Genomic DNA, 12,382 nt, shown 5'->3' on the forward strand with positions numbered 1-12,382 from the left:
TCCGCGGGGACCGGGCTCGAGAGGCACCGTCTGCGGTTCCCTGCGTTCTCCCGCCAGGGCCAGAGAGCCAGGCTGGACTGTCCTCCTTGGGAGGAAGGGATAAGGCGCTTAAAGGACCCTGGGACGGGTTGAGTAGAAAGCCTGACTCTCCTTCCCTTCTTCCTTCTCATTGCGTTGCATTGAGGCGGAGTTTTACTGTTTTCTTAATTAGAGCCGAAGTTGCCGCTCTCACTTTCATACGTGGGGCCTGCCCGTAGTTGGCAGCACTTTCTGGTGGCCAACCGGAGGATGGAGGATCTTTGGAGTCCTTGAATATTATGTAGTAATACTCTTGGCTCTCTTCGTAACTATCCGAAAACTCACCAAGGTCAAATGCCGCTTTGTGGAGTTGTATTTTTATCGTTGTATTATTTTATAATTATTTAAATTGCAATTGCTTAATTATTTTATCATAATTATTTGAACGCCCATCTCCCATACTTCTACTCTTGGCGCCCTCGGTTCTCATAGTATGCTGCGTAGTACAGAGCACAGTTAAGGTGAGCATTATTGATTCAACTTTAACTGATCAAAGTTGGTATCATCAAAATAAACTTACGCTCAGACACATAAAATCACCCGCATTAAGTACTATGATCATAAGAAAATACAACAGTTTGTTACCAAAGGCTTACATAATCTTCAAATAATTTTTTCAGATACCGTTATGAGAACAAGTTCCATTAGTAACTTGCTAATTGAGTAACATTATCTGGATTTTTTCTTTCAAATAATAGCAATGCAAAAACACACAGTACTTGATATGTGCCAAGGATTATTCTAAAGCACTGTACAGTATTAACTCGTTTACTCTTCATGTAAAAGACTCTGCCTCTAAAGGAAGTACTGTTCTATTATTTCGTACTTTGCCACCCCTTACCAATAAGCAGAGCAACTTTAAAAAGTGCTTTCTCAGCTTACTTGCCACCAATCTATTTTGTCACATACAGGAAATATAGCTTTCCTCTTAGTTGATTCAAAATGAATAAACAAGCTGGTTTGCCCCTGAGTGATATGTGATAAAGATATAGAGAAAAATACATAGATTTTTTTTAAAGAACGCATGAGAACAATATATGAGAAAGGCTTCTAAAAATATGTTAGTCTCATTGCAAGAGCAGACAAACCAATCCAACTGTTGGGAGGTGCACATGGTGCTATTTTAAATGGCTAAATATTAAGTTGTGGTCATTCTGGCTCAGGGGAGACAAAATGTGATGGGGCTTTAAGAACATGAGGTTGTGTTCTATCGTACTGTAACAGCCATTCTTAACATAGAATTTCCCTCCCAAAATATTAATGTTAAAATTTAGTTTTAAACAATAAACTCAAACGTCTATTAACAGGAGACTGATGAATAAACTATGGTATATTCACACAATGTAGAGCTATGCAGGCGTAAAAGAGGATTGAGAAATATCACTATACACTGCAGGATATATTATTGAGTGGAAAAAGCACAGTAGAAGAAGAATGTGCAATATGCTATCATTTATTGAGGAAAGGGAATATATATGTATAGATTTATGTATATAAATTGTTATTTACAAATAGAATAACAACATTAAAATGATTACCTATGGGGGAAGGAGGGAATATAGGTATAGGGGACAAAGAAGATAAGTTCTCTGAATATACATTATATACTTGTGACTTTAGAATCATGTAAATATTTTACATTATAAACTAAAACTAGGGACTTCCCTGATGGCGCAGCGGTTAAGAATCCGCCTGCCATTGCAGAGGACACGAGTTCGAGCCCTGCTCCGGGAAGATCCCACATGCCGCAGAACAACTAAGCCCGTGCTCCACAAATACTGAGCCCTGCGCTCTAGAGCCCGCGAGCCTAGAGCCCGTGCTCCGCAACAAGGGAAGCCACCGCAATGAGAAGCCCCCGCACCGCAACGAAGTGTAGCCCCCACCAGCCGCAACTAGAGAAAGCCCACGCGCAGCAACGAAGACCCAACGCAGCCAAAAATAAATAAATTTTAAAAAAAACAAACCCAAATCTGCCCTTCATCATCCGTTGAAAAGATTTAGAAACAACCAACCATGTAGCAAGAAGCACCCCTTGTGCCCAGACTGTGATCTCGTTACACACTTTCCCATTTAAGGAACATGGGCTCCATAGAAAAATGGATTAATTTGGTGTATACATAGAAAAATGATCTTAGATATGGGGCAGGAAATGTACTAGAAGAACCTGAAAGGTTTTACAGGAGGAAGCAATCAAAGGCTATGAGGGTCATACCAAAAGGACTCAGAAACCAGTTTAAGAAGGTTCCCTCTGGCCAAAGATAGAATAATTTAAAGCATCAATAGGGTAACTGTAATGGATTGAAGCACAAACATATTTAAATATTAAATTCAAAAAGATCCAACTAATCGATCCAATACACAAGCCAAAAACCTTGCTGTTCATTTTGGATGATAGAAAGGAACCAACTTTAATTGTGAGAACTGGTAAATAAAGGAAAAGAATGAAGCAGATTTATCCTGTCTTTCCTATATGAATTATGATGCAAGTAACCAAATAGTTGATGAGGTAAAGTTACTTTTTACAGAAACATTTCAGACTTAAATATAATAATCAAGTCCTATGTCTGAAATTTGCTTCAAAATAGTATGGGTTGAGAGGAACACACGTGAAGTATAAATGAGACAAAATGGGCCATAAATTGAATGCTGTTAAAAAGTAAACATTAGTAAGTATATGGCTTTCATTATCTGCTGTCTCTTTTATATAACTTTGAAATTTTGAATAATCATAATTTTTACATTGCACTACAAGTTTGCTAAATGGGTTGTAAGTTTGCCACTCACACATTGGCATTTTGGATAGCTCACAATGTTAGCAAAATGCTGAAGTATCGGCAGAATATAGCTTATTGGTTCTCTGATATATCCAACTTCTTAAACCATAAATCAAAGGTATTAAAATTTTAAGCAAGCAAATTTTGACTAAATTTTATCTTATGCTACAGTTGATCTATATGCTTATGGTTTTACAGAAGAGCAGTAAGAGAAACAGCATTGTATAGTTAATGGTTCAGAGCATGGACTCTGGAGCCAAACTGCACAAATTAGTCTCAACTTTGCCACTTATTTGCCATATGACCTTGAGCAATTACTTAACCTTTCTTCATTTTAAAAATGGAGATGATAATGGTATCCACTTTAAAAAGCTTATCTGAAGATAAAGTGCAGCTATACAATCCCTTTTCCAAAATCCTTGGTACCGTATATGTTCCTGCTTTTTTTTTAACAGAACAGGGTATGCACACCATCTTACTACCTAACACCCTCATTGTGTCCTGGATCAGTACCCCATACTCTCACACAAAATGCAGCAAAATGAATGAATACTCACACTAAGTGAGATAAAGCCCTTAATAGCCTCATGTCAGTGAAGGTCAGGCTTTACTACCAAAGCAGATTTGACAACAAGCTTATTAAAGAAACATTTGGTTTTCAGAGCTTTCTAGATTTCAGAACAGTGGATGAGTGATTATGATCCCATATAAGTGAACTGCTTAACAATAGCAAAGTAAGCACTGTTTCCTATTATCACCTATGACCACAGATTTTTTTAATATGTTTTGTAAAAACTGTCATTTCAAAAGAGACAAATGGGCATGGCATTGTCTAAAACTGAAAGGAACACCTCTATCCACCATGCTCTGCCCATCACTACCTGTCAAAGAAGAGAGTTTAATGTTAAGCAAACAGAAAAACCTCCCATGAGCCCTTGCTTAGTATTATTTGAGGACTGAAAATGAAATTTACCTTACTTGGCAGTAGGTCAATATGGGGAATAAATTCTGGACAGCACTAAGAGTAAATTCTGTGTATCACAATTGTGGATTACTGAAGCATTGTGAGGTTTTGTTTGTTTTTTTTTTTTTAAAAAAAGTAAGTATTAAGAAGAAAGATACATTTAATTTTTACTCTATCTTGTTAAAGGGTCTTGATTTGCTAAAAGTTAAATGGGTATGTGTAAAGGCAATAGCTTAAAAGGACTTTAAAGGATCAAAGTTGCAGAGTTCAACAGTACAAGCAATATGAACTCAAGGTAACTTATGAATAGAGGATAACTTATTTTATCTGTTATTATTTGAATATAGAAATGTTTTATGACTTTTAGAAGAATATCTTGATACTGTTTAAGACTCTAAAGAGACACAAATCATCGTTACAGTAATTACACGTTAGTTACAAGAAGTAAATTCTTAGAATTATATTTTCCAAAAACATGTCTTCATTAGAAAAACTATATTTAATTCTAATAAAACACTCAGTAATATAACTCATAAAAATTTGGGCTTATCCTTATTTTCTTAAAATAAGAATTCCAAAGTTACATCTATCTTCATAAAAGAAAACTACCTTCACTCATTGGTACTGACCACTCTAAATTATGTTAAAAATGAAATACATTATTACTATTTTAAAATCTTTATTCAAATCAGATCCATGCTTATTATTTACATTATCTTTCATTTAGGATTAAAATATTATATCCATCTGTAGTTTAAATCATACCTTTAGCCCTTTACAAAATATGAAGTTAAAGTTGTAATAGTTTAAAACTGAATAGAATTGGGGACATTAGATTTTTAAATGAAAATGAAAAATTATGATATATTAGAACATACATGTATACATACTAGACAAAGAGTGGTAGAACAAGATAAGATATTTATAGTAATTTTCTATTTTTTCTTGTGGCTATTTTCTATATATTATAAATCACATCCTTTAATAAGCATTTAAATAAAACTTTCAATTAATAAATCAAATGCCAAATGAAGGATTACAAGAAAAAAATTTTCCTGAACTTTTCTTTTCACTTACTTAAAACCACATGTTTTCCTAGGTTAGAAATTATCCATATTTAGAATATCTTAAATCAAAGTATAGATACATTTGATACATCCCCATATGTTAAACACTGTACAAGCGGAAGTTCTCAAAAAAGAGGTAAAGAAAAAGAAAGAAATGGTACTCTCAATTCAGCTTCCCAAGAGTTAGAAGGATGCCCACAGTCTGTGCTTAGTTGTCTATATATGAAACAACAATGTTCACACCCCTCTATTCTTTGTTTATATTCTTGACATTGTTATCATTTATATTACCTATTTTCTTTCAAGAATGGAAACATCTGACTGCGATCTATTTTCTTTATTAAAATATAAATATTTTCTAGAATATGGACAGATAAGTTTTAATGACAAACAGCAAAATACAGCAACCAATATTCAATAGGTATTCTGCCACTTAGTGGAGTTTTTCAAGAAGGCAATTCAGTACACCTTCTCAACTTACAAATGTATTGAGAAATCTAAGTGTATAATAAAATAAGGTCTGTATGAACATCAGCTATTAATTTGTGGATAAAGAACAATATACGGTAATACACAGCCGAAGACTTAAGTATTAAATAGCTGTTTATCTTAAATAAACTGAGAACACTTAAAAATTTTAAGTTGATTTTATTAATGTTAATATGGATTAAGAAAAGAGAATGTATAATATTATAAAATTGAAAGGTAAAGGAATTTTATTTCAATCTTTTCTCCACAACTGAAGGGTTTTTGGGGTTTTTCCCTCACTAATGGATATATTAAAAGAACAATTTCATAATTCCTAAACTTCTAGTTTCAAACACTTGACAGAATTTGCAACTTAAGTTTCCTATATTTTCTAATTCTGTACATTTATTTTATTTATTTATTTATTTTTTGCGGTACCCGGGCCTCTCAGTGCTGTGGCCTCTCCCGCTGCGGAGCACAGGCTCCGGACGCGCAGGCTCAGCGGCCATGGCTCACGGGCGCAGCCGCTCCGCGGCATGTGGGATCTTCCCGGACCGGGGCACGAACCCGCGTCCCCTGCACCGGCAGGCGGACTCTCAACTACTGCGCCACCAGGGAAGCCCTCTGTACATTTCTTATTGCTATCAGTCTTGTCATTTTCTGTCAGCCCCTGGAGAAAAAAAAAAAAAGCTGACAGAAAGCTACTATACTGCTTTTTACCACTAAAATATAGAAAATTAATTTTATGAATTTGGCTCACATGGAAAGAATATTTATTAATGCTACAAATCAGAGATTCACTGACAGAAATACTATCTTGAATGCAAAAAGAACAAAAATGAGGTCACTTGAATTGCCCTGAAAGGCATTCCAAAAGCTTCAACATGGCTTACCTGTAGCTAAAGTTCTAGTGTTTAAAATGTAACTAGAAGTTAAGTGAGTGTTCCTACTTTCAAGTAAAGGCAGCTAAATGACTTTCAGTAATAAAATGTATCAAAATATTTCACAAGTCTAAAACACAGCTGAGAGGAAGGCATAGTTATTTTTTCAGCTATTTCACACTATTTTTCAGTTTAAAGGTTCAAGAAAAAAATTAAATGATAAACCACAGGAAATTGCAAAATGCCAAATTTAACTCCTATAATTTCTCTATTTTGTTACGAATATCAAACATATACTTTTAATGTGCCAAAAATATGGCTTTACAAAATGTGAACAATTAATTTTTACAATGAAAATTATATTAGGAATTTAATTACTTTTGATTCATTTTATAGGGTAGTAAAACAATACGTCTTCAAAACTACTAAAATGTTAATGATACCATCACAAAATGACTGTAAGTAGATTCTTTCCACTATTCAATTATGCCTAGATAACTTTGAATAGCTATAGCTTTCTCCAAGTGGGTACCAAAATTTGTACAGACTTAATCGTGAAATCTGAGTGAAATAAAATTTGAGACCACAAAACTTTTAAAGTTTAAATTATTTACCCTTTAAACTTCAGAAGGTGTTTTTTTTCCAAAAGAAAAATATTAGTTCAAGATTTAATAACTGCAGGTTTAATAATTTTTTTACTTGAACACAATGTCCATTTTCATAAATAGTAATTAGACATACTGAAGATTTAAGTGTGAAAGATTTCGAAGTGTCAATATGTCACTATCACTCTTTAAATGTTCTCAATATATACAAAAACATATAAATTATAGATACAATTAGTTATATATCTACAATATATAACACCATTCTCCTTCCCTAACCATAATGACATGAGGATAAAGTAATAAATCTCTGTGCTATTCAAGGCAAAAAAAAAAAAAAAAGACTGTAAAAAATAAATCTTTAAAGAATAGTTTTAAAAATAAAGTTCAAATACTGCACAAAATAATTTAACTGGAAATATTACTATATACTATAAAACAATTTTTTTCAATTTCTGAATGCTACAGTAAATTCCACTTTCTAATTCTATAAAAGAATTTATTGGATATCTGTACTTAGATATTAAATGTTTACATTCAGTTCGATGGGAATGTAATTTTCAGAAGTTAACTGAGCCTTTGTCTTAAAAGCTCATCTATTTGAGTCTTATACATATTTTTTACATCTTCAAGATCTAATCGAAGTTCTTCTGCCTCTTCTGCTTTTTCTCCATACATCTGCAGAATAGTGTTGTATCTTTGATCCAAATCCTATAAAATATATTTGTTTACAATTTTTAAATAACTACAGAAAATCTTTAATATATTTATATTATCATAAATGAGCCACCAGTAAAGACATTACAATCTAAATAAAAGTATATAGTCATCTCTCATAAAAATTAAACTCATACCTCGGTCTGTTGGAATAAAAGAATAAAAAAAACAAAATAAGCCAGATGGCTATTAATCTTAACATATCTTTTCACTAAATCTACAATTCTTCCCATATATAGCTTAATCTGTCTTTTCTCCCAGTAATTTCAGCACGTTTGATGAAATTTTAGTCTCTATGGTTCACTGTGGTTTAAGTATTACCTGGCATTTTACCCCACAAGAAAAGTCAAAAGAAAATCTATTCTCATATATGGCTTAAGAGCAACTTCCAATACCAAATATGCTAATTGTGAGGATACATATAACATCATTCAATAAAATACTACTCAGATCATGCAAAAGTTCAGGATTATTAATGAGCCTTGGCCAAATGAAATCTAGTTACTTTCCTGTGCTGAGACTCAACATGATTGTGAACATTACTCTGAATGTGTGATGTGACAAGCAAGATAAGATTCATTTTTAAAGTTCTTCACTCAAATATTAATACTTTTCAATTATCAAAGAAAACACTAACATATACATATGCATTTTATGTAAACTAAAAATAAGAGTGAAGAATACTTACTCTTAGCTGAGTTCGAAGTTTGGGTATCTCCTTCACTTTCTCTTCAAGTTCATCATTTTGATTTGTTAATTTAACTAGCTCTTCAGCCATTATGGAGCGTGTTTTTTCTAGATTGCCAATTTCTAGCTGAGAAACATTACCAGGAAGTGATTTAAATCAAAATATATCTTGTTTAATAATTCCACTAATATAAACATTTAATGTGCTACTTTTTAAGAAATAGATATGTGAACATATAACCATAAGCTAGCTCCTGGTAAAAGGAAATAGAGGCACAAAAACGGTTTCAACTTTCCTCAAAGGTATACCATTTATAGGGTTTACTATGAGAGATAAAGAACTGAAGAAAATTTAATCATCTGTTTGAAACATGCAACTCTACATTTTTCTCTAAGGAAACAGCATATATTTCAGTTATGCTAAATTACTACAAAAACCCAGAGAAATAAAAACAAACCGCCAACCATGCAGGTCACATTGGTAGAATCTATCATCAACTACCAAAGAAGTTCATTTGTGCCCTTAAGCATAACAGTGGGCTACACAAACATAACAGGTAATAAGATTATTCTGATCTATTTTCTTCCAATTCAAGGGCATCTTCTTTAATACAGTAATATTTTCAACTAAAATCATATAATAAAAATAGAAGAGGAAAGTTCCACTTTCGAGTGTATCAAGTTTAACAATGAAAACAGGTAAAACGTTTTAACATTTGTCACAACATTAAGTTTCTGAAAAGCAAGATAAGATGGGAGGATGCTCCACTCACCATGTTTCCTTTCATGTCTAGGATGTTATAGTTCTAATCTCTCTCATCACCTTTACTCTTTCCTCATAGGGGGAGCTGGAGCAACTTACCTAAGCAGAAAATCTGGGAAGAATAAAATGGCTATGCTCAGCTCAGCAACTTCCCTTTTTTCGTGTTTGGAAAAAGCTGCCTGCAAGGAGCTCTCTGCTCCTGGATGCCTCTCTGTCTTATCATGGCAGGCTGTCACACATGCGGTGGCCTACTCCAGCCAAGCATTTCCTGTGACAGTCTCCCAAATTCTGGCACTCAGAAGGCCCACTGAACTTTCATCCTTGGCTAATTTCTCCAACCAGCCTTTATCGTTAATATATATGATTTACTTGGGGCTTCACGTGTCACTATTTCATTTTATTTCTCAATTTGTTCAGAATGCAGGTGGAAATGAAGGGTGCTACTCATTGGGCCTCAAAATTTCATTTACTTCTACAGCACATTTAATTTTTCTAATACCTGTAAATGAGTAATTTCTCCTTCCCTTAGCTTTAGCTGAGACTGTAGATTTTCAATAATGCTTGATCCTGCTCCCATCCTTACAGCATCATAAAGATTGCTTCCATTTGCTGACACAGACATTGGTCCAAATGAGTGATCATGAAGCTCATCCTGTGTTAATTAAAGAAAGCATATATAGTTATTCAGTTACTACAGACTGTGCATAGGTGTCAAACAAAATGGTTTGGTCAATTCTTACTTTAAAATGTCTACAACTTTTTCAAAGGCAGAAAACCATCTCTATTTCCTCAGTGCAATTAGCACTCCCTTATAAATATGCAGATAAATTGCCTATAGAATAGCAAGATCACGGTGAGAGTGGAACTGCTATCTGCACATTCTCTTTATCATTATTCAGTCTAAGAACTAAACACGTGTAAGAAATAAAACATCACCTGAGACATAAAAGATGTTTGTAGTCCTGCCATATCAACTCCACTTATCGAACTTGAGCGTGACATTGTGGGAGTGCTAGAAACAGAAAATGACTTCCGTTCCTTAAGGTGTAAAGAAAAAAAATTCAGTTCAGATTAAAGAGTAAAATGATAAATAAAAAAGCAAGAAAGTTTTCTAGGATCAATGACAACAAAGATTCATTCTAATTTCCTCATAAAATGTTACAGATATCTTAAGTCTTATCAAAGGCACAATATTTAGTAATTTAAAGCGTAGACAAACTTGGTTAAATCATCTCATTTATAACAACATAATTTGTTTTATTTTTAATGGAATGAGAATGTTTTTATTGGAACAATTATATGAACTAACTGCTTCATATTATATAACATACCACCAATTAAACCTATTCTTTAGAATAAGATTACCAATGAGATTTACAAACCATAAAGTTTCTGGCTTATCCACTTTATTTTTACTGTATTTTTTTAAACCAAATAATTTCAAAAGGTAATTTCAATCAATGCACATATAGGTAGTTTTAATGTATTACGCTTACTACCGAGTATACTCCAATCCTTTAAATACAGGAAACTCACTTTAGAAAAATTACCTTCATTAACCAGAAAGTGAACAAACCAGTTTCACTCCCAAGGTGCCTATGGGCCAAATGAGGGGCATCAGAGTCAGTGAGAGACCACAAAAATTCATTTTAAAAGGGGCAAGAGGTTCTGTCATTCAAATCCTAGAAATCAGATATCTTTGCCTAAACTCAAATTACTCTGGACCCACTCTGAGCAGAACACTGATTATACTACTAGAATTTATCACTCTATTGATTTTAGACATAAAAAATGGTATTTATAAAGTGTAGCTAAAATTACAAAACAAATAATGATTAATCACAACAGCTACTAACTGGTTACATCAAAAAGAAAACAAAATTTAATACCTTTTCTTTTATTGCTTCTTGAGTGAAAATTGCTTTCTTCCTTTCCTGTTCAACTTTCATTTTCTCCATTTCTAACTGACTATTCAACAGTGTCTAATGGAGAGAGAGATACAGTTAGATAATTTCTGTGATACTAAGTCATCATCATAAGTCAATCTCAAAGTTTAGGAACATAAGGTATACACTCCTATTGGTTTTACTACTACAGATCAAGTTCCAAAAGCAGAAACATCACCCATTTTATCTTGTCATCTCATTAGTTCGCTACCATCCCCAACCATTCTCTAATGGAAGCCCTAAGAGGTGAGCGAACACTAATCGAAATACCTTTTCTTTCCTTGTCTCTTCAAGTGTTCTTACATATTCACCTTTTAGGTTTTCTAATTCAACCTGGTACCTATTAAGCCAAAGGGAATTAAAACAAAAAAGATGATAGTACAGACTATTAAAAACTCACTACTTTATTAACTCCAGTTATATACTTAGTAGTCATTTTTATTATCAGCTTTATTTTCCAACTGTATTTTCCAGATGACTTGGGTTTTATTCAAAAAGTGAACTACTACTTCATGTTATCTTATTTATTGGTTCTCTGGATTAAGATTTCATTTAAAAAGAGACTTTTTTTCTAAAGAGAATTTTGAATACCACCATTCTACAATTTGTTCAGATTCTACAAAGGCTTATTAGGGAGGTCTATGAAAATGTCTGCAAAAGTTCATATATTTTACTTCATGAATCATTTTTACTTGACCACTTTTTTTTAAAGTAAAATTCCAAGGAAGAACTCAGGATAAAACCCCTAATCACAGCCTTAATATAACTTCACATAGATGGATTTTATAGCTTATGGTTTCCAAAGAGCCCAGACATTTATTTAGAAAGATTGGAACAATGCTTAAACCCCTGTAATATAAAAACAACTCCAGTGAGTGGTCTTCAAACTATTTTGTGGTAACAGACTCCTTTAAAAAATCTAATTAAAGCAATGAATCTTTTCTCTGGAAAATGCAAATATATTCAGAACATGCCACCCAATTTCGAAAGCCTATGCAAGGTTCAATGAATCCCGGTCCTATCTTGGTATAATATCCTATTACTAATGACTCTGACTTTAAACACTAAAAATATGTATTTTCAGTTCTCAGTGCAATGAAGCTAAAAACCAACACCACATTTTTTTAAAGTGCTTTAAAATGTCATGAAACTACCAAGAATAACACTCAAGAAACATGCTCACCTATTATTTTCATCCTCTAGTTTTCTTAGCCTATTTTTCTCTGATTCTAGCTGGGCCTGAAATCTACTATTTTCTTGTCTTAAGAGAGAATTCTGCGACTCCATGGAAGACATTTGAATTTTGTTGGCAAGAAGTTCTTCTGTGGCCGCACGTTCTCTCTCAACTGCTGCTGCCAGCAAGGTCTGGGATTCACCTGATTGTAGGGTAAAAAAGAAAAATCACATATACATACATTCAAGAGGCCAAGAT

At 33.4% G+C, this 12,382-nt stretch overlaps 1 protein-coding gene across 2 annotated transcripts in view; it reads right to left on the bottom strand.

Annotated features, from left to right (window-relative positions):
* Positions 1–1,088: 1,088 nt before the first annotated feature.
* The window catches only part of TMF1 (TATA element modulatory factor 1), a 35,279-nt gene continuing 23,985 nt past the window's right edge, over positions 1,089–12,382 (bottom strand). Inside the window, exons 11-17 of one of the 2 annotated variants that reach the window (XM_022572588.3) lie at positions 12,134–12,326; positions 11,221–11,290; positions 10,894–10,986; positions 9,941–10,042; positions 9,504–9,656; positions 8,243–8,368; positions 1,089–7,548 (exon numbers count right to left, since the gene is read on the bottom strand). In XM_022572588.3, coding sequence (XP_022428296.1) covers positions 7,405–7,548; positions 8,243–8,368; positions 9,504–9,656; positions 9,941–10,042; positions 10,894–10,986; positions 11,221–11,290; positions 12,134–12,326 — 881 coding nt within the window. In that variant the 3' untranslated portion in view covers positions 1,089–7,404. Of the gene's footprint in view, positions 7,549–8,242; positions 8,369–9,014; positions 9,117–9,503; positions 9,657–9,940; positions 10,043–10,893; positions 10,987–11,220; positions 11,291–12,133; positions 12,327–12,382 lie in introns of those variants that run through there. The other variant, XR_016394742.1, reaches the window with a different exon arrangement.

Source organism: Delphinapterus leucas, chromosome 10 (genome assembly GCF_059928025.1).
Source record: "Delphinapterus leucas isolate spDelLeu-1000000601 "Yukka" chromosome 10, BTC_Dleu_Yukka2, whole genome shotgun sequence".
In the NCBI taxonomy this organism is placed as follows: Eukaryota; Metazoa; Chordata; class Mammalia; order Artiodactyla; family Monodontidae; genus Delphinapterus; species Delphinapterus leucas.